Below are 24,644 nucleotides of genomic sequence, written 5' to 3'. Positions count from 1 at the left end.
TTTTTTTAAAATATCTAATTTAATTTAATAAGTTAATATTCCATTTCTTGTGAATTAACTTTGTATAATGTCTTCCAATGGAATATTTTGAAGATATTTATTCATACTGATGGTAATTTTCTTAAACAATGCGTTCCAAATTGGATCTTGAACTAGTTCGGCGACTTCTCTCCAGTTTTCAAAAGCAAACTTATGTATCACGTCCGCTGTAAAATGTGAGAAAACGTTAGAACCAAACAACAATATAGTTCCAATTATACAGGTAAAATTTTATCAAGCTCCTATATATTTAGTATATTATTGTATTATAATATAACATACCTCCAACTCTTTTAGGTTGGAGGCAGAGTCAACGACGCGCTTGCGATGCTTCTGGTGTTGCAGGCGTCTATAAGCTACGGTAACCGCTTACTATCAGGTGAGTCATATGCATGTTTGTCAACGTAGTTGTATAAAAATACTAAAACTATGACTCCGAGAAAGTAGAGAGTTCGAGAATGTAGAGAGGCGAGAGTAGAGTTTACGTTAAACGGAAATACTCTTTAAGCCTATAGAATCGAAAATATTTTAGCTGTTAGGCTTATAAGATTTAATATTTGTATTAAGTTTGAATGGCTATAGCACTTTTATTATTATTATTATTTTTTATTCTTTATTTAGAAAACCAACAGCTTTACAAACAAAGTACCTTACAGCTATGTATATGCTATGTAGTATTGCCAATAACAGGTTTCCCTTAAATTACCACTTTGAGTACTTTACGCCTATCTTATAGGTTATAGGACAATTAATTGAATACCTGTAGGAAATTTTGACACTGAAGTTAACCTTAAATCAAATTATTATTGAAAAAAATAAATAAACCTTTTCCATCCATTACTCACCTAAATCTTTTCTTCCGTTAAATAAGTTTTCAAAATTATATGTAATAATATCTTGAGGTACGCATTTCAGTTTACTGTTATCGATAGATAAATGTAGTTTTCCGTCACTTCCTTTAACTTTATTCAAATCAGACTCGACGTGCACTATATATTTTGCTGTAAAAAATTATGTAATGTGTTATCAATTTAATTGTAAGTTTACATTGAATATGTTATATTTGTGCTTACGCGCTGGAGCTGGCTTAGGATAAAAGATAAGTGTTTTCGCAACGAAACAATAAATATGTATTAATAATTCTGTTTACTCGAAAAACGAAAAAAAAAAACGACTTCAGTTACATTGACCAGTAATACTAGGTGGGTAGATGAAAAATAGTCAAGTGGGTTAGTCAAATTTTAATGAAATTTAAATTAGCCTAAAAAAATTCGATTCATTCGATTAAAAAAAAAAAAAAAAAACATCGAAATCAGTCCACTCAGTAAAAAGTTCTTAGGTATAATACAACGTAGTTCAAAGAAGAAATAATCAAGTTAGTACGCATTATTAGTAGTGATAACTCAAAAGTAATTGTCAGATATCAATAAAATTTAAATAGGACCACATGACACGCACCGCCTTTCGATTAAAAAAATCATCGAAATCGGTCCATCTAATCAAAAATTTTGAGGTAACATAAAAAAACGTTTCAATTGAAAACCTCCTTTTTTGAAGTTGGTTAAAAATGAGTACTATAAATCACAATTAATAATTATTATCACACAAAAAAAGAAATTTACTAAAATAATTTTCTGTATACCATTTTTAAATAAGAGCTTATAAATGTGATATAAAAATTAATTGAATGCTTTAATACCTCTTTTACTAAGTATTTTGTCTATTTAAATTTCATTATTACGAGGTCTAATATGTTTATAATAATAATAATTTTAGAATTTACCTGCAACTGATTCGTAATCGCCTTTTCCTTCTATCGGCAACGCTATGAGATGTCCGCTCATCTCGTATTTACCTTTTATACTAAGTCTATCGCAGTTTAAGTCGAATTTCAATTTTGTAACGTCCTCATCTAACCTAAAACGAATTAAAGTCTTAATCTGAAATCGATTAATCATCATTTCTAATAATATTAAATTAAAATATATTTAACATGTTTCTTATTTACATTACGCAATTTCTGTACAATATACTGTTTTTATTGATATTCATTATTATATGATTAATATTTATTTTTATAACTAGCAGTAAAACACTCAAATTTTATTTATTTGTATTGATTAATGAGATCTGTTTCATAACTTTTAATTCGCCTCCGCGACTCCAGTTCTTCTTTAGTGGTTTTAACTATTTAGACTAGCAATTTGAAATTTCTGCTAACTTCCTATCTCGTTAGCCCCTAGCCTTTGTGACTTTTGCGCAACGGAAGTTAGAAATGTGTGTGTAAAGTGACACTTGGGATCTTTGACACCCTGCGTGACTACTAGTGTAGTTCAAATTCAGTTCGTTCAGAATGTTTTTATATTTCACGAATAGTTTATATATATAAAATGAATGTTTGTCTGTATGTCCTTTATAGAATTTTAAAATATGCATTTGATCATGTCATGATCTTCAGCAAAGTGTTGTGCATGAGCCCACAAAGGTTTCTGAGTTGGTACGACAAAAAAAAAAATAATAATAAAAGCGTAGCAACGCATGCAGGGTACAGCTAGTAGTTTATATTAATTTAATGCCATAATTTCAGTATAACAGGCGAGCCCGCGCAACCACCATTGTTAGTTTTATGGCCCGCCTGATTAAAGGAGATTAATTATGTTTATAATTAATTTTAATGAAGATCATTTATATCGGACGGCTTAGAGATATGGAACTTACTTTTTGCCGTTATGTTTTATGAGTACAAAACTCAAAAAAGTTATAATATCTTGGCTATCTCAGGCTTGGTAATTAAATATTTACTTAGCAGTCCAATTGTGTTAATTTTATGAATATTTTATGTGTACAAGGTGAATAATAACACGTCATACTTCGAAATGTTTAGCAATGAGATTTTTGATACACTCAATAAAGTGTATGACTTTCTATTAAAATTTGCGTAAATGTCATGTAAATTTGCATTTAATGTGCACAAAAAATATACAAATGTATGTATATGTACTTATTAATAACATAAATTATTATTTTTGCTCCTTCGGTGAAAAAGTAAAAAAAAAGTTTTAATATAGAAAAATAAATATATTATCATTTCAGTCTATCCACTGCTGGACATAGGCCTCCATAAGTTATCTCCATACTCCATAAGTAAACTCATGTGTGTTGCCCATAGTCACCACGCTTGGCAGGCGGGTTGGTGACCACAGGGCTGGCTTTGTCATACTGAAGACGCTGCTGCCCGTCTTCGGCCTGTGTATTTCAAAGCCAGAAGTTGGATGGTTATGCCGCAATCGGTCAGCTTTATAAGTTCCAAGGTGGTAGTGGAGCCGTGTTATCCCTTAGACACCTTTTACGACACCCACGGGAAGAGAGATTATACTCGTATACACACATAAATATAAATACAAACATCCATAAACTTAAATAAGAAAGAATCATCATTAATAGTGATTAGCTTAAAATAATTTTAAAAAGTGTTACTCACTTTACATTTGATATGAAGCAGCCTCTGTATCCATTAAGGGTGCTATTAAAAAGCGTATATTTTAAAATTGACAGGTTCCCCTCAATTATTTCAACGAATAATGGGTCCGAGTTCTTTATTCCGAGTTCTGAAATTCCATTAACTATTTCTTTCTGCATGGTGTTCAGGAATTTTTCCATGCATGACGAATCACTGACTTTACAAGGTGTATTAATACTACCTGCAAAAGCAAAAAAAAAAAAAATACAATTAAACAATACAATTTAATTAAAAACTGAACATCACTATAAAATCGTTTTTTTTTTTTTTGGTAATCCAAGAAAAACTATTGCATCTTCAAAGATGTCAAGTATTGCTTAGATTGCTCTTCCTAGATGTTTTTAATTTTGTTTCTAAGTATAATTATGTGTGAACATTGTTTTTAACACCTAAAAAATATTGAACATAAAATTTTAATATTCTATCATATAATATATTTATTTTTTATTTTGAAATCTGATCCATACTCGACAATATATTAGGACAACGCTGCGCTAGTCGCGGGTTCGGTTCTTATGGCAAACATATTTGTACAGTTCATATTGGTGTTAGTGCTTGTGTATTGTGTATGTTTCCGGACGCCTGACATCTAAATAAATACTGTGAGAGCCGATGAGCATAAGGCGTTTCTTATTATTACAGTGAATCAGTTTCCGATTAAGCAAAAAAGAATATAAGTATAATAATAATAATATAAGTTTACGTATTAAATTTTTTATTTTAATACGTAAACTATTATAATTTAGATTTTAACTTATAAATTAGATTTTAAAATTTATTATTAACATAATTAGAAAAAAAATTAATAAAATACAGACGTAATTTATACATATTGTATATGCAAATGTAATGTATATTGCGCAAGTCAAGTACAAACAATTACTGTTTTTTGTCACTGTTTCATCACTATGAGGTATATTTTAAATATAAACAATGGCTTAGCGAATGGGTTATTTAACGAATGAGGAAGCCCCCTTAAGACCTTGGCTGCGATGTCCTTGTTGCGATAATCCTGTTGAGTTGTATGTCATTGCCACGGGGCAGCGCGATGTTCGCCTCAAGCCCTTGCTGATGATGAATCTGTCATTCAAAATGTTAGCACCAAATGCTCTTTGGTTTTTTGGGCTGCTAAGCGCTTCTTGGGACGAAAGGCGTGGCCGTCGAAGTACTGATGTCGTATTACATTTTAGAGCGACTACCAGGTATCTTCATCTTGCAATTTGGCCACGGGGTCACAAGTGTGGTTGAGATGTAATAAAAATATTGATAACATATCCAATCAAAAAGTTGCATGTTCATATCACGTCGAGGTCACGAATTTAGCGAGTGTGCTGTTTAATTAATTTATTTATTAATTTATTATATATAATAAATTATAAATATATAATAAACCCAAACACAATGTTCATGTAGCAAAATATATAATAGAATCCATAGATTGTAAAACTTAAATAATAACGAAGAATTTAAAACATAAATTCTTGACATCCATCAAAGAAATATTTTTATAAAAATATAATAAAAAAAAAAAACATAAAATGAGGTTTGATTAGTTAGTGTGTGTGGATACTCCACAGTGGTAAAATTAAACCGTAATGACTCGCTAGTGCAGGTGCCGGTGACCTTGCTTTCCAATCCTGTCTAGGTGCGGTATTGATATATATATATATATATATATATATATATTAAAAATCGTACAAAAATTTAATAGTATTCAACTGTTGTTACTTATTTATTAATTTATAGTTTTCACAAAGAATATATTTGTGTACAGTTATTTGTATACAAATTTTGTTAGTAAGAGTTGACTCCCTAGAAGATATTTTTTTTAATATCTCTAATTTATTACATAATGAAAATTAGTTTATGTTCATAAAATATTTTTCTGTATTTTTAGGTCTCCTATTAAGTGAAAATCGTTAGTGTTCTGACTAGAATCGAGACCGCTTTTGACTATGGCTTTCAAGGCTTCATCAGATATATTTAGAATCTCTGATGGCTCAGTTATCTCACAGAGTCGCGACGTAATAATGTCGGTATAATTTTTAGCATCGAAATTGAATTTAGGCACTTTAAACATGCGAAGATCTGATGCGTTCTGTGTTCTTAATTTTGAAATTCATTGATATGCTAGACCCCGTATAATTTCTCTGTGATATCCAACCGTAACAATAAGTAAATTTTCTGGGTGACCAAATTATCTATTTCGTTAAATTATCTTGTCAACGATCTTCTTCAAATTAGTGTTCAAATATCGACTCAGACTAATTGTTTGCCACAAGTGCTTAGCTCCGTTTATAAAGAAGTAATTACATTTTTTTAAACCACATTGAACCATAATCCCTCATCACGTAATTGACTAATATCACGAGGTTTTCTTCGGGGTCTGTTTTAGTAGCACACAATCTTAAACATTACTTACTGTTGTAAGTCATCTAGAATGATTGAGAGGTCTAGCTTCAATATTAACTTAATCGGAATAAAAAACACCAGTGCTAATAGCAGTCATTATATTGTAAAGATATTTTATTCAATTATAGTTATAGTATGATTCACTTCAGCCTATCGCAGTCCACTGCTGGACATAGGCCTCCTTAAGCTCGCACCAAACATCCCTATTTTCGCAATGCTCATCCAGGCACCACCGACAATATTACGTAGATCGTCAGTCCAGCGGGCCCGAGGGCATCCCACACTGCGTTTGCCAACTCACGGTCTAGTGAACACAAGCATAGCCCGTTCCATTGCACGTTGAGCGACTTTAAGTTTGTGGACTCGTCCCCTCGTTAGTGTCCACGTCTCGGCACCGCATGTTAAAACAGACAGGACGCATTGCTCGAAGACTTTTATCTTCACGTATAAAGTGGTATTATTGGAGAAAAAATTAATAAACCATCACAGTGATCAATCTGCCAATGGTATTTTATTAAATTACCACTGAGACAACTGTTTTTACATTTCGGTGGAAAAACTTAACTGAGGTAAGGCACAGCAGGAATTTCCTGCTCAAAATCTGACCTCGACCTTACAGAAGATCACAGCAAAATAATACTGCTTTCAAGCAGTATTGTGTTCCTGTTGGTGAGTAAGGTGACCAGAGCTCCTGGGAGAGTTGGGGATTGGGTCGGCAACGCGCTTGCGATGCTTCTGGTGTTGCAGGCGTCTATAAGCTACGGTAACCGCTTACCATCAGGTGAGCCGTACGCTTGTTTGCCGACCTAGTGACATAAAAAAAAACTACAGGACCATAATGCTGTTCAGGGGCCATAGGATCTGGATCTTCGAAAATGTGGAAAAATGACAATAGTCGACTTCACCTTCATTCTCATAATTTTACGAGAAATTACTAGGAATAATTTAAAACAATAACAATCTGAATATTATTCATTTGGTCAATGTGTTTTTAATTTATATATTTTTCATTTATTCTTAAAAAAAAAGAAACTTATATAAAAGCAATTTCCATACGATTTTACGAGTTATATATTTTAAAAACCATAAGCTTTAATATTCTAAATTATTTAAAAAAATAAGTAAATGGCAATATTATTAATTATTTAATTAACGTGCTTAATCGTTTCTTAAATCAGTTAGACAGTTCATTATATTATTTAATAGACAAAATTGATTTTAAATGAAACAATACTTATTATCGATGCTATTTTTACAGATAATTATACTTGAGACGTAAAAATAATGAAATGAATCAACTTTTTCGGATTTTATAAAATAAAATCGAAAATTTGTTTCATTATAATAAGTGAAATTCGCGTAAACATTAGAAAACAATACGTAAAAATAAAACTAAATATATAAAATAATATCCTGCATGTTATATAAACAGATTAAAAAGTGTATTTATTTATTAATATTTTATTGTTAAGGACGGTTTTATGATTAATCACAACCATAAGTATAAGCAGTTATTGTAATAGCAATCACAATAAACTTATTTAAAATTTTTAACATTAGAGTTCAGATTAATATATTTGTAATTTAAAGACAATTATATGTTTTACTTACTTGCTAGAACACAGGTAGAGCAGAGTGCTATCAACAAAGATGTATACATGATGTCCGAATTGTACCAACTCTGAAAATTTTATGATAAAAATCAACCAAATTCCTCTGTTATAAGCCTTTTAGAGAACAATAGACGTATGTTTTTAAAATAATAAAACAGGTTCGGTATGATATATAATAAAAAAGAATTTTTATTGGAATTAGATATTCATATTATGTAATGTTTTTTTTTAAATATTTGAATATTAAGTTACCAAGTTATTTGTAAATATGTAATTTACATTGATTATACGTTTGAGGCTGGAAGTATTATTTTACTAAGTGTACTTCGTAAATAAGTTTTGAGATATTTTTGGAAATTGTTTATATAAAATGCCAATTAAAAAACCAAAATAAATTTTAATATACGTTTAAATTTATGTATTTATATTATATAGTTATATTCATTTTGATTGAACAAAATGAAATAGCTGACGGGGATATGTTAAATGAAGTTGAATTGGCCACGAGTCGTGATTATTACATCTTAGTACCAGTATAAGCTACAAGAGAGAGAGAGAGAGAGTTGGAAGCCAGTAAAATTTGTCCCGCTAAATACAGTTATATTTGCTGATGAAATTAATGTATTGTTACACGTTACTTTATCCTCCTTTCATATTTTAAAATGTATGTATAGAAAATTCCAATGTACCATCATAGAGACGAGTAAACTTTTAATAAAAGTATTTGATTTCTAATTATAAATTAAGGCCGGTTTTACCTGTTGTCGATTAAGTTTATACACTTTAACAGCAGGAGATACATCAGGCCATTAGGACCTGTTTTATCTCAAATAATAAACTACAAATTTTAGATTTATGGGTAGTGAACAGAAATATGCCATAAAATAGGTGGAATTCGGTTATGAACAATTATAATATATTGTAAACTTTTTTCCGACGCCGCATTAGCGCAACGGTCACAACTATGGATTTTGCCTGTTGCGCTGGCGGTTGTGGGTTCGATCCTCGCACATGATAAACATTTGTATTGGCCATACAGGTGTTTGCCGTGGTTTGGGTGTTTGTACAGTCCTTGTTAGTCTCCCCAATGTGCCTCGGAGAGCACGTTAAGCCGTCGGTCCCGGTTGTTATCATGTACACCTGATAGCAATCGTTACTCATATTAGGAATATATCCGCCAACCCGCATTGATTCTTCTCGTATACGGGGAAAGAGGCCTATGCCCAGAATTGGGATATTACAGGCTGAAGCGTAAACTTTTTTATCTATATGATATTGTCATTCGTCAAATAGCTTCATCCACGATCGATGAAATAAGCACTTAGTGTAATTCATTTTTAAAGACGAGAGTTTCTAATACAACTAAAGAATATCATGCAAAATCTCATGAACGGTACTGACTGCAAGTATTTACGGAATTAGTCCATCAACTCTAGAGATACATATATATTAAAATAATTGTGTTAGCTCGCAAACGAAAAAACAAACTGACTTCAATTACATCGACAAATAACATTATTTACCACGTTTACTGGTAATGTTGTAACATAATTTGATCGATATTCACCGAAGTAGTTTAACTGGATAATCTGATAGATGGCGTTGCGACAAAGAATGTAAACTCTTATAAATACGCATCATCCAAGGTCACTCAAAAATACTCATTATTTATTTGATATATGGCGTCGTGACAATGTATTGAACATTATCACAGGGACATTTCCGCACCGTTATGTAAATAGGCGTCATCAAACATCACTCAAAAATTGGTCTTTATATCTCGATCATATTTAAATGGGACCATATGACAAGTATTAGTTTTTTATTTATACAACAAATATCAAAATCAGTGCACCCAGTAAAAAGTTATAAGGTAAGGTTATAAGGTAAGGTAAGGTTGTAAGGTAAATAAGGTATAACGTCAAGTGACGAAAAAACAGTCAAGTAAATACGCATTTTTAGATATAATTCAAAAAGTACTTGTCAAATCTCGATTAAATTTAAATGGAACCTCATGACAAGCATCAGATTTCACGCAAATTATTCGAATTTTTCGCTGTAAAAACCATTCTTGGACTTCAACGAACATTTAAAAAAAAGAATTGGTAAAATTGGTCCAGGCGTTGTTGAGTTATGCGCTTACGAACACATTCTACGATACATTTTTATATATAAAGATTATAAAGAGGTAAAGTTTATAACTTTGTTTCTTTGTAGATCTGATTACGAAAATTCTTTCACTAACAGAAAGCTACACTATTCAGTAGTGACATAAACTATATTTTATTGTGATTGAACAAAAAATTCGGTGAAAAATCTTATATATAAAATTCTCGTGTCACAATGTTAGTTACAATACTCCTTCGAAACGGCTGGACTGATTTTTATGAAATTTTGTGTGCATATCGGTTAGGTTTGAGATTCGGCCAACATCTATTTTTCATACAGCTAAGTTATACGAACGGGTGGGGGGATTTAGGGGGTTTAATAACATATATGGCAAAACAACGTTTGCGGATTCAGCTAGTACTATAGCTAATAATACTCAGCTAGTACTACTATATAAAAACAAACAAGCTCAAATAATATAAAAACTTGCTAAATAATAAACAATCACAAATTATTAAAATATTCCTAACAAAAACATATAATACGGAATCCTAAAATGTAAAGGATCTTAAAAAATATCTTAATCTTAATTTCATGTGTTTACGGTAATTAATTTTGAATCTACATACGTTCGTATAATAAAGAGGTTTTGGATTTTAACTTATGACAGTCTAAATTAAAAATATTATCACATGCATAATGCATAAAACATTTTTTTAATTTCTGGCATTCGTGGAACAGTCAATAATATGTATAATTATTTTACATGTATGTTATTTTGTTGTATGCTGTGTGGTTACGGCAGTAAAGAATATAGTTATGTTCTCTTCCCGTCTTCCCGTGGGTGTCGTAAGAGGCGACTAAGAGATAACACAGTTCCACTACCACCTTGCAACTTAAAAAGCCGACCTATGGCGGAGTATCCATCCAACTGCTTTAAAATACATAAAGAAGAAGTACTGAAGAGGGGCAGCAGCGTCTTCGGTGCGACAAAGCCAGCCTGGCGGTCACGAACCCGCCTGTCCAGCCTGTTGACTATGGGCGAAAAACGTGACTTCACACAATTTTTAGCGCGGACTTGTTGAGGCCTATGTCCAGCAATGGACTATATAATATAATTGATAAATTATAGTTTTAATCTAATCCCATCCTACCAAATGTACTTACTATAAGTAATAAAGTAAGGTTTAAAAATTCACCCGAATACCGACTAAAGTTCGGAAAAAAAATTGTCGCCTTGAATAAAGCACGTTTTGTCTAAAAAATAATTTACTTTAGTATTTAAATACTATCATACAATTACGAATGTATATATTTTTAATTTATTGTAACATGCTTAATAAGTACGGATTACGCTGTTGCACTGAAAAGCACGTTTTTATTAAGTGATAATTGGTATTTTCCTCGCTAGAGAGCTCTGATAAACGCGTGCGATCGCTGCTAATCATAGTGTTATAGCGCGAAGCGCGTTTTTTTCAGACTGTCTAGTGCTGTTGGCGTTAGCAGCCTTGACAGCGTCACTGGGTGGGGTGGCCGGGTACTGAGACCCAGCTGTGAAGGAAAAAGTGGAACCCACTTACTCGTTACTACTACGTTAATCCTTAAGAGATAGACAACCATCGCGGACTCTTTTGTAGACCTTTATAAGGTGTACAATACTGTAGTACATTATTTGGATCCCTTTCGTAGGGTTCAGCCAGCGTTTGCAATGTAAGCGCAAAATGATGTGTCTATTTACGACACCATATTAGAAACCTCTTAAATCAACAGTGTTTCTCTACTATATTATACATGTATTATACATATAGCCCATGCACAAGATGCGTGAACTCATGTGTGTTGCCCAGCGTGGTGACTATGGGCAGCACACATGAGTTCACGCATTTTTGGCGCGAACTTGTGGAGGCCTATGTCCACCAGTGGACTGCAATAGGCTGAAATAATAAATACATATAACCCTTCCTCTTAAATTACTTTACTAGTAGAAAATACCGCATCAAAATCCGTTGCGTAGTTTTAAAGATCTAAGCATACATAGAGACAAACAGACAGCGGGAAGCGACTGTTTTGTATAATGTAGTGAAGTACATTATTAATGTTCTGTTGTCAAGAACTACGGTCGGTACGGTACGGTACGTACGGTAGTACTGCGGTCACCAACCCGCCTGCCCAGCGTGGTGACTATGGGCAAAACACATGAGTTCACGTTATTTTTGGCGTTAACTTGTGGAAGCCTATGTCCAGCAGTGGACTGTATAGGCTGTAATGAATGAATGTCAAGAACTATCATCATCATTACAGCCTATACAAGTCAAGAACTATACTTCTATTATAATAAACAAAAGAGTATATATGCGTGTGTGTTCTTCAAATACATGGTAGTGTGTTTTAATTTAATTAACTTTAACTTAATTGACTTTATGTATTTTTTATACAAAATAATAATATATATTAGCATTTTGTACTCCTCTATATAAACTATACTATAAACCTCCGTCCGCGCAATTTTCGTAAAATGCACTTCACGTATTAATATATCGATCACTACTTTTCCTATTGCTATTGCTTTTAATATCAATTTAAACTTTTCTTGTTATTATAACAACATCTATATCTATACAAATAAATAAAATTGGAGTGTCTGTTTGTAATATTAAAATAACCGCAACTTTTTAATGATTGTGTCTTGATAATTTTTGTCTGTCTGTCTGTTTGTTCCGGCTACTCTTTGAAACGGTTGGACCGATTTTGACGGGACTTTCACTGGCATATAGCTGATGTAATAAGGAATAACTTAGGCTACTTTTTTTAGATTTTTTTTTTATAACTCTGCGAACTGAACTATAACTTTTTTTTAAATTTCACGCGGTCGAAGTCGCGGTTACAGCTAGCGCGGTACTGCTTTTAAGAATTTAAAATACAGAGGAATTGGAAAGTCAAGACAGATGATCAAAGCTTGCGATTCTCTCATGTCGATAAAACGTTTTATATATATTAAGGCTTCCACTGTGTTAAAATTTACTCGAATTTAAAAATCAATGAAATTTCAAGTGATTCGACGTAATCGATTAGTCGATATTTCTGTCTTAAGCTCTGTTCATTTATAGTATTTGGTGACTTTCCACCTTGGAAAATAATTTTCACTATGTGTTATTTTATTTTAATGTTTAATATGTTGTACGACTGTCAGTTAAAGCTATTGTTTTGAATAAAATATAAATACAGAATATAGTATCCGCCACCCAACAGTAAAGGAGTATGGCTAATTAAGCTCTCATTCTTCTCCTACGCGGAAAAAGAGATCTATGCTCAGCAAGTGGGGTGAAACGGGATGAATCAATCAAACAATCCATTTAGCATCTCTGTTTGCCTATAAATTTGATGTTGATTTATATTTTTAACATTTGTATATACCTATATATACATGTTTTGAACATGGAAAATATACTTAGACTTCAACCACACTTGTGTTAAAATCAAAGACATTTAATGAGCATTAAATTTGTATATTATTAATAAAAATAAAATTTGTACATTAATAATCCTCTACCATTGCGTACAATTTTAACCGGAACCAATCAATTAATTTAGAATGAGGTCTTCAAGTGCGACAGTTTTCAGATATTTGTTAACATAGCCGAAGATTTTTTTTGTACAAGTGTTCCAGACTGGTTCTTGAACTAGCTCCGTTACTTCTAGCCAATTTTCATTAGCAAACTTATGTACTGCATCAGCTGTAACAAATTTGGCATTAAGTTTAAGGAAAATTTGTCACTTAATAAATATTATTATAAATCTTATATAAAAAAATCTCGTATCACAATGTTAGTTACTATACTACTCCGAAACGGCTGGACCGATTATGTGCGTATTAAGTAGGTCTGAGAATCGGCCAACATCTATTTTTCATACATCTAAGTTATAAAGGAGGGTGGGGAATTAAGGGGGTTAATAACATATTATATGGCAAAACAAGGTTTGCGGGGTCAGCTAGTACTATAGCTACTAGTACTCAGTTAGTACTAATATATATATATATATATAATGCGTTTTACCTGCCTATTAGTAGAAAAACACAAATTTGGGTCAAGGGCTCAAAAATTACTTTTAATTTCGTTTGAACTTATTGTATTATAAAAAAATAAATTTAGGTGCGTCATCGATTTAATTTTAAATAACGTATATATAACGAAAGTGAGTAATGAGAAAAAGTTATTAGTATTTTTATGTATTTTTGTAAAACAAGTTCTATATGCATATAAATTGGGACAAATGTCATACTTTTTTTTATACGTCAAGATCGGCAACAAGTGTACGGCCCACATGATGGTAAGTGGTTACCGTCGCCTATAGACTCCCACAACACCAGAAGCATCGCAAGAAATTTGCCGACTCCACCCACGACACCACTAAACTCACCAGAGGAACACAATACTAATTAAAAGCGGTATTATTAAGGTGTGAACTTCTGTAAGTTTGAGGTACTTCCACAGACGGGGTGCTCCAGATTTTTAGCTGAATATGTGTGCCCTACTTCAATAGAAGTTAAGAAAAAAGTAAGCAAACGAGCGTAAGTAAATAAGTTGGCAAAATCTACATACTATATATAAGCATATTTTTTAAACACTTAGAAATAACTTGAGACAGATATTTCAGCCTAGTTTCTCGTAAGATAATGCGATCAGCCCAGTTAATCCAACTCTATGTACGTTGTAATCTTGCCCAATCACATCATTGTGTGATGTACTATGTAAAGTTTTTTTAATGATTAACTGTGAACGTTCTTGCTAAATACTCTCTGCATAGTCTTTATTCCGAATCGGTGGTAGTCTCACTTTTAACTAATTAAAATAGAATCAATTAAAACAAAATACAAGCAATTAAAACAAAATACAATTTTGATTTGTATTTACATATGCGAATTCGTTTTGGACACCTGATACTACGCTCTTTAGACATAGTTACTTGATTACTTACATAAGTCTTTTTGTCCGTTAAATAAGTTTTGGAACCTGAATTTTATAGGAGCCAACGGTTTCATCGTCAGTTTGAAATTCTTTATTGATAAATGAGTTTTTCCATCACTCCCTTGGATTTTCTTCAAATCACATTCGGCAGTCATTAAATATTTTCCTAGAATTAAGATTATAAAGTTTATTAGTAGAGGGTCATTTTGTAGAAAAAAAAAAAAAAAAAATTATATTCATAAATATATATATATAATTATTTATTTCTTAACTACATAATAAAGTTCTAATAATTGGGTTAACGATGCGAAATCTATTTTATATTATATAATAATTGTAAATAAGCTTAAAATTTGTGAAACTTTAAACTTTGTAACGTTATAGATATATTTACCTGCAACCAGATTAAAATCTCCTTTTCCCTCCACTGGTAATACAATGAGACGTCCATTGACTTCGTATTTTCCATTTAATTGAAGTTTAGGACAGTTCAGATCATAATGTAGTTTTGTAAGTTCTTCGTCAATTCTGAAAAATTGATGAAATTAAAACAAAAGTATAAACTTTTTTGAGTTACAGTATTTAAAATGTTCAAGATTTGATACAAATATATCAATACAACGTTTTGTTATTTTAAATAAAAAAAGGTTATTTTAGAACACATTATTTTTGTATTGATTTAATTGTTGAGTTGATCAGAATTAATGTCAAATCAAGATGTTACACATCCATCCGATTTTTGGAGTTATTTTGAAGTACATTGACAATATATATTGATTGATTGAAAAAAAAAAATACAAGTAAATAACGGATAATTGTGGTTTTATCGCTAAAAAAGCGATCACTAACTGGCAAAATATGAGCAAAGGATATGAATAAAATAAAGCGCAAAGAGGATGTAGCAATGTACTAATAATTAATAGGTATATACACACATACATCTATACGGAACAAAATATTGTTTATTCATGGTTAAGTTTTGTTTTTTAATTAATATAAACATACTTACATTATAATTATGCTACCTGCAATTGTTTTATTTCTTAACTAAGTGTGTGTAAAGTGTAAAAAAAGCAATAATACGGGTAATATGTAAAATATTAAAGATACAAGGGAAAACCAAAGGCTGTTATTCAGTGTCATAAATGTTAGGTACATTGTTACTTCTGTCTACTGTAGACTTATAAATGGAAAAGGTAAATTAAAGTCAAATAAATATAGCATATCCATTATAAATATTACATACTAACTTTAATTAAATTATTGGGAACTGCTTCAGCATCGACTGTTACCAATTGCTAATTTTATTATACAGTCGTATTAATATAAACCACACAGTAGTATTAAAATAGTTTCGCAAGTCAAAATATTAGTTTGAAACAAAAAAAAATAATAATAATTAGGTCCATTGAAATGGTAATAATAATAAGAACAAATTTACTTCATAAAAGTATGTTCGTTTTATAAATATCAAGAACTGTACATGCGACATAATACTACTCATACTTTGAAATATTATAATTAGTTTACAATAATGACCGTCATTATTTTAATAAGATATAATATGACTTGTTGTTTAATAATTATAAAAAAGATTATGAAAAAAAAAATATTAAATAATATTATATCATTACAGTTGTTTGTAACTTACAAATTTATAGACTACAAATTAGAACGACGAACAAATTAGTTGTGACTATTACTTTGCCGCGTTAGCGCAACGGTAACAGCCATAGATTGTATCTGTTGCGCTGGCGGTTGCAGGTTTGATCCCCGCACGTAACACATTGTAAACATTTGTATTGGCAATACAGGTGTTTAACGTGCTCTGGATGTTTGTGCAGTCCTTGTGGGTCTCCCCACCGTGCCTTGGAGAGCACGTTAAGCCGTCGGTCCCGGTTGTTATCATGTACACCGCGATCGTTACTCATAGTATGGAATATATCCGCCAACCCGCATTGGAGCAGCGTGGTGGATTAAGCTCTGATCCTTCTTCTACATGGGGAAAGAGGCCTATGCCTAGTAGTGGGATATTACAGGCTGAAGCGTATTACTTTGCACTTTATTAACCTGATATACTACTAACCACATATTAACCTGATAATAAGAAAAATAAGAATTACAATTATAATAATTATTGTGATATAATATCATAATAGTTATTAGCATTAACGTATAGTCTAGAACTTAGAACGAGTTGTCAAGTACAGTGTAATTATTGTGTTTGTAGCATATTATAAATTGTCACGATTAGTTTGTTGGTTATTATTAGAGTCAACGATTATGGCAGCTTCGTTACGCGACTTAAAATTACGCAACAGAAAATTACAATATTTGAAATTAAAAGGTCGACAAACAAGGTCGAATGATGATCTTATCCCTGATAGTATTTTTTTTAACAAACATGCCTGGCTTTAAAGAAAGTATTGGTAACATAAAAAATTTAACATAACATTATAAGATGCACGATTCTAGTAGTTTTTGTATGCAAACGTATTAAAAACATTGAAATATGAAAAGTTTTTATGGAGAATCAGTATTCTTTGGTTTAGTCTGTTGGTAAAAGTTATTTTTCAATAGTTGTGATTGTCTTAAGATGTTTATGTAAATAACACCAATTGACACCTGCTCTCAGAAGCACGGTCCTCAAACAAGGCACAAACATAATATTTGTATATAAAGTAATATATATAAAAATAGCTGCTGACCGCAGTCGTTCAAATAAAATATTTACAGTATCCTAAATATTACACTATCAAAAGCAATCATTTTTTTTCCGTTTTGGAATTATTTTCATTAATGCTCCGCTCCTTTTCGTCATACTTTAAGGCGTAATATAGCTAATAGACTTCCTAGAAAATATTAATATATCCCAAAACTATGAATTTAACTTGTATCATACCACTGCTGGGAGTAAACCTCTTTCTCCACGTAGGAGATCCAAAACTGAGGGTTATTTTTGATTTCAAATGAATATTTTAAAATTAGTACATTCAACTAATTTTTGACTTTAATAATGTAAGTAGATATATAATTAGTGACGAAATAAACAATTGAGAAATGAGCCAAGACAAATTCTTATCTAATTGCGAAATTAAAAATTTACTCTCGACTATAAGTAGTCGTGATTAATTTTAAAATAATATATTCTACTATAATAACATATTATTATTTTAATAATATAACCAGTTACTAAAATTGGGTTTTTTAAATAAACCCTAAAAAAATCGAGCCATTTTAGGGAAATGGCGAAAAGATCTTTTAAAAAATTGTCACAATTAAGTATATTTCTATTATTATAATTATTTCTATAAGTAGTTTTAATATTCTAAGCACGTATTTTTTGTCTATATGAGTTATTGTAATTTATTAAACGGGTATAAATTATATGTATACATCTACTTGTGTGTAGAGATACTTACTTTAAATTTGTAACTGTGCAGTCTTTATATCCATCGATTGTAGTATTGAAGAATTTGTACGTTATGATAGATAAGTTTCCTTCGATTAAATCGACGAACATCGGGTCAGAGGATTCAATACCGAGTTCCGGGATCCCGGCAATTATTTTTGGTAGCGCAAGGTTTACTGATTTCTCTATACAGGACTTATCGTTCAGTTTGCATGGTGAAAATATACTATCTGAAAAATAAAAAATAAAAATACATTAATCACAAAATATTATTTTATGATTCTATATTTAATTTAGAAATTATACTAAAATTATATTTATATATATACGTGATACACGCAAAGTGTGACTATTTTAATTTTTTACGTTTACTGATTACGCAATAATTTCAATAAAAATAGGTCCTAGCTCGTAAATTACTATGAGCTAATGATCATTTGAAAGCCACGTTTCTATTAAAATGCGATTATCGCCCAAGCGCAATGCTCACCCTGCTCAGGACCTCCGGCCATCATACTCAACACAGGAATACAACACTACTTGAGACCAGTATTGTGTGGCTGTGACCTTCTGTAAGGTAGAGGTACTTCCCCGGTTGGAATGCTCCGGATAATAGACCAAGATAATTCCTGCGGTACCCTATCTCAATTTTTTAGGGTAAAATTAATAATTAATTGCTAATTACTACATTTAGCGTCGTAGTCGCCCTGTGGGCTTCGCACGGTTGCAAAAACTATCAGTATTCCTTTATTATATTATGCATGTATTATATTATAAAGATCTAAGCATACAGACAGCGGGAATCAACTTTGTTTTATTCTATGTAATGATTATACATAAACATATCAATCTATATATATATATATATATGTCAGCAATAGCACTGTCGTACGCAATTAGCAAGGAATTTATAAACAACACTTGCACATCCTTCGATAGTCAACTACCCTCATTCGTTATATTACTCGAGTTATTCTGACGTGTATAAAACGAATAGTGCAACCGCCGCTAAGGCAGTTTTGGCTCTGGCTTGGCGCGATACATTTGTTGTATGCTGCTAGTAGCTTAACCTAGACTCATTCGATAATTAATTTGTGCATACGAATTAATTGTTACATATTATGGCGGACAACTCGAGCAGTGACGGTGAGCGTTGATACGTATCTCAAAGGGGGCCTCCTTAAACCTACACCTGGGTCGCAAGTCCTAGGCACTGCTCTGAGGTACTCCCTCCGCCACACGATAGACTCGATCGGAACTCCGAAGAGCGTGCACGCATACACGTGTTCGGTGTACGTTACAATTTTGTTATAATCTTTTTAAGTACTACCTACATAATATTGTAAAGAATGCGAGTATAACCTACGTCCGCGCCCTGCGAATATAGAAAAAGAGCTTCCAAGAGTCGAAAGACTACATATATATATATATATATATTAATATTTAAAAGCTTTTATTAAGCTTTATTGTTTATGCATATTCATAAAACTATCCTTTAAAACCTGTTAGACTTGAACATGGCAATGTAGATTTAACGCTTACCTTGTAAGTCGAGTAAATACATATTAATTGTTAAGTAATTACGTTTTTTACAATACAACTAATTAATCGATTACCAGTATTACGTAGTATTAATATAAAACCTTAGGTTATAATATTAACAAAGTTATTCTTTTATTCCTATACTTCTTACTTACTTAATACATTTTCAAAATACATATATGTATAAAAAATATATAAATAAAAATATTTAAAAATATAAAAAAAATAGTGCTCCTCCGGTATCAGGTTGAAAATGCGTTTAAAAGTATTTTTTATCATACGAGTCGATTCAATGGTTTAATAAGAAAAAAAAAACCGAATGAAATATTAAAAGTATTATAAAATAATTATCTTAAAATTAGACAATAAATCTTAATAATATATGTATACACTTACATTTTTTGTTAGAACGTTTTTAGGGTTTCGTAATCAAAGGGTAAAAACGGGATCCTATTACTAAGACTTCGCTACGCTTTCTGGCCGTCCGTCCATCTGTCTGTCACCAGGCTGTATCTCAAGAACCACGATAAAACAAAATAAATTGAATATTTAAGGGGGCTCCCGTATAACAAATATGGCTCTCCCTCCTTTTTTGCTCGATATCAATAAATGCAACAGGCAGGCACTTGAAATATTCACAAAATACTCAGTTGTATTTTTACCTTAATAATAAATAATAAAATAAATTAAAATAAATACTTAAGGGAGTCACCCATAAAAAAAAAAACGCCATATTTTGCCTATTTTTGCTCGATATTAATAAATGGTAACAGGCATTTGAAATATTCACAATATACTTAATTGTATATTTACTTTAATAATAAATAATAAAATTAAAATAAAAAACGACACACACACGTAACGATACATGATAAGCAATAAGACGTACATAATAAATAATAAAATGAAAATAAAAAAAATTGTCTAAATATTTTACCTAGTCGATGGTACGAAACCCTTCGTGCGCGAGTTCGACTCGCACTTTGCCGTTTTTTAGAACGTATAACATGGCGATCAACTATAATATATTCGATACCGGTTATTTTTTGTTTGTTACTTTTTGTAATTTTGTTACGATGATTCGATTTTTACGATTATGATAATTATTGATATTGGTTTGCGAAGTAGTTTGACCTTAAATTGTAAATCAGTAAGCTATTTATATTTAAAAAAAAATGCACGAAACATTATAAATATTTAACCTTGATCTGAACTGATTCAGTCTGTAAATGTCTCCCTGTTTGGCAAAGACCATGTCCTAGAAAGGTTCCAGCTTAACTCGCAATGATATTTCACAGCGGGTTGGCGGTTAATTTCCCTCCATTATGACGCCGCGTTGGCGCAACGGTTACAGCCATGGATTGTACCTGTTGCGTTAGCGGTTGCGGGTTCGGTCCCCGCTCATGACAAACATTTGTATTGGCCATACCGGTGTTTGCCGTGGTCTGGGTGTTTGTGCAGTCCTTGTGGGTCTCCCCACCGTGCCTCGGAGAGCACGTTAAGCCGTCGGTCCCGGTTGTTATCATGTACACCTGATAGCGATCGTTACTCGTAGTAGGGAATATATCCGCCAACCCGCATTGGAGCAGCGTGGTGGATTAAGCTCTGATCCTTCTCTTACATGGGGAAAGAGGCCTATGCCCAATAGTGGGATATTACAGACTGAAGCGTTCCCTACTTTGACTCACAGTTGCTATTAAGTATTTGTAATTAGCACCAAGTCCGAGCTTTACCTAGCCTCCGAGTCACTTTAGGGGGATTCGCAAAGATATACCCAGACAAAACAAAAAATTTATACAAATCCTCAGTATATCTGTCCCTAGCACAAATCGTACCTGCAATCGATAGCATTAGTATTACGCAACACCAGAGTGGTTGTCCTTTTCTTATTGAGTTCAAAAAAGGAGATTCTCAATTCGAATCTATTTTTTATGTGTGATAAATCATATTTTTATTGGGTGCACAAATTTTGTTGCTTCGATTTTTAAACGAAAGCTGGTGCTTATCATGTGTCGTTGCGTGTGTGTGTATCGTTTTTTATTTTAATTTTATTATTTATTATTAAAGTAAATACACAATTAAGTATTTTGTGAATATTTCAAATGCCTACCTGTTACCATTTATTGATATCGAGCAAAAATAGGCAAAAATGGCGTTTTATTATGGGAGACTCCCTGAAATATTTATTTTATTTTAATTTTATTATTTATTATTAAGGTAAAAATAAAACTGAGTATTTTGTGAATATTTCAAGTGCCTGCCTGTTGTCTTTATTGATATCTAGCAAAAAAGGGCCAAATATATTTACATATGGGAGAGCCATATTTGTTATATTGGAGCCCCCTTACGTATTCATTTTATTTTGTTTTATCGTGGTTCTTGAGATACAGCCTGGTGACAGACAGACAGACGGACGGATGGACGGACGGACGGACGGACAGACAGCGAAGTCTTAGTAATAGGATCCCGTTTTTACCCTTTGATTACGGAACCCTAAAAACGTTCTAACAAAAAATGTAAGTGTATACATATATTATTAAGATTTATTGTCTAATTTTAAGATAATTATTTTATAATACTTTTAATATTTCATTTGGTTTTTTTTTTATTAAACCATTGAATCGACTCGTATGATAAAAAATAATTTTAAACGCATTTTCAACCTGATACCGGAGAAGCATTATTTTTTTATATTTTAAAATATGTTTATTTATATATATATATATATATATATTTTTTATTTATACAAAATATTATACATATTTACAATTCACAACTTAAGAACTAAATATTTACAGATAGTTTTGATATAAATCATGTCCGCGTGGAATTGTGCCAAGAATGCTGGTAGCATTATATATATATTTTTATATATATATTTATATATATATATTTTAAAAATGTATTAAGTGAGTAAGAAGTATATAAATAAAAGAATAACTTTGTAATTCTGGTAATCGATTAATTAGTTGTATTGTAAAAAACGTAATTACTTAACAATTAATATGTATTTACTCGACTTACAAGGTAAGCGTTTTATCTACATTGCCATGTTCAAGTCTAACAGGTTTTAAAGGACATTTTTATGAATATGCATAAACAATAAAGCTTAATAAAAGTTTCTTAAATATTAATATATATATATATATATATATATATATATATATATATATATATATATATATATATATATATATATATATATATATATATATATATATATATATATATATACTATGTAGATTGATATTTTTTATGTATAATCATTGCATAGAATAAAATAAAGTTCATTCCCGCTGTCTGTATGCTTAGATCTTTAAAACTATGCAACGGATTTGATGCAGTTTTCTTTAGTAAATAGAGTGATTCCAGAGAAAGGTTTATATGTATAATACATGCATAATAAAGTAGAGGAACACTGATCGTTATTGCAACCGTGCGAAGCCAGGGCGGGTCGCTAGTTATATAATATAAGATAATTCGCTGCGACATTTGCTCATGTAAATTGATTCTATATGTATATAATTTGCTTTTATTAAAGTTTATCACACTTTTGAATTAACTCTGCAATTATAAAATTGATATTTTAACTTGCATTCCCGTTATCACTCCCTTGAAAAGTATAGATTATTTCCACATTTATTAAAAATTTACCGGGCTATATTTCAAAAACAGAATATATCGCCAGATAAAAAACGATTGACATATTGCTCGTCTTGATATTAATAAAAGAGTCTAATTTAAGTCTGTCACTCGTTGATATCGTTTGACTTGCCTTAATCGATACCCAGTAAACTTTATGTAACCTAAAACTTAAAGTTTTTTCTATAACCAAAGGTTTTCTTAAGTTTTTCTTCTTAGACCACTTGTATATAGAAGCAACAAAAAAAAAACTTCGGATACTTAGAGCTTACGGGATAATAACGTAATAACGTATGTCATTTGTTTTATGTTCACACATAGAAAATTATTGTGATGATTATATGTAATGTCAGAAATATTATATGTATAGTATAAATATCTTCTTAGATATTTTCCTAGAACAACGTCTGTCGAATTCGCTATATTTATTTAGATTTTTTTAACAAGTAGTACATCACCGCCCAGTAGGACTTACGATACAGTTGGTAATATTGAATTATTATGTATATATATATTATAAAAATAAGAATAAATAAAGCAAATTTATGTTTAAAAAACGCGATGCAACACTATGTCACATAAAAAGTCACTATAAAATAAGTTTGTAAGATAACACATAAGAAAGATACTAAATAAATTTAAAACTTACTTGACAAAACTCCACTCGCAAAACCAACTAACGAAATAAATGCTGCGACATACATAGTGTCTGGCCTTCTTCTACGGGATGAAAAGTTAATCTGGTACAAGACGCTGTACACACGTTGAATATATAAATGATTCATACCATGATAAACGTTTTGTAATAAGGTTCCGTGTAGCAAAAAATGGTGATTTTCTATTATTTTTTTTTTGTTTTTATAACACATAAAAACAAACTGACACAGAGTCAGGTTCTCTATATGATGCCTCAAGATGTTTTTTTTTTGCCTACGAAACTAAGCACATGATTGACTACAAAGAAAAAAACATAGGAATTATTTCAAAGAAATCTTTTGAACCAGAAAACCGGTATGTTTTAAAGATATTCTTGACATTACTTGAGGAGAGGCCAAAGCTGTATGACATTCACTGGTTAATACAATGTTTATTCTATAGTTATTATAATTAATTGTATTCTAAAATGTACAAAATAATTAACATAAAAAATATCTAAACAAGTAAACTATAAAATGGTTCTTCTGAGCTAGATGGGATAAAATCTCTTCCATAGCATCACTTTGGTGCCAATCACATTCCGTGATACAAAAATAAAGTTTTAAAGATCATTTGCGATCAAAATAAATTTAATGTTTAAATATATCTAGGTTAGAGTTAAAATTGTTACGTAGATGACATAGTCATAAATTTAGTGTTAGGTGTATACCTTATATTTCTGGCTGTAAAAA

General features: G+C 31.2%; 1 protein-coding gene across 1 annotated transcript; it reads right to left on the bottom strand.

Moving 5' to 3' along the window:
- On the bottom strand, positions 1-24,027 carry LOC123658682. Its single transcript, XM_045594037.1, has 9 exons — positions 23,906-24,027; positions 18,083-18,302; positions 15,055-15,188; positions 14,671-14,826; positions 13,278-13,427; positions 3,521-3,740; positions 1,823-1,956; positions 885-1,040; positions 1-206 (listed from the first exon to the last, which is right to left on the bottom strand). Exons 1-9 carry the CDS (start codon positions 23,958-23,960, stop codon positions 55-57), a joined length of 1,377 nt encoding a protein of 458 aa, XP_045449993.1. The 5' UTR covers positions 23,961-24,027; the 3' UTR covers positions 1-54.
- Positions 24,028-24,644: the final 617 nt, after the last annotated feature.

This window comes from Melitaea cinxia, chromosome 12 (assembly GCF_905220565.1).
Source record: "Melitaea cinxia chromosome 12, ilMelCinx1.1, whole genome shotgun sequence".
NCBI classification, from domain to species: Eukaryota; Metazoa; Arthropoda; class Insecta; order Lepidoptera; family Nymphalidae; genus Melitaea; species Melitaea cinxia.
The sequence above is the reverse complement of the archived record's forward strand: the minus strand, read 5'-3'. Positions and strand labels throughout refer to the sequence as shown.

Bases quoted from the DNA above. Each gene is read 5' to 3' on its own strand.
- LOC123658682 (XM_045594037.1), bottom strand. From the start codon at position 23,960: ATGTATGTCGCAGCATTTATTTCGTTAGTTGGTTTTGCGAGTGGAGTT. The intron at 15,189-18,082 runs GTAAGTATCTCT...TCAATTTTTCAG, and splicing joins TGCACAGTTACAAATTTAAA to AATTGACGAAGAACTTACAA. The intron at 207-884 runs GTGAGTAATGGA...CACATTTTACAG, and splicing joins TAACGGAAGAAAAGATTTAG to CGGACGTGATACATAAGTTT.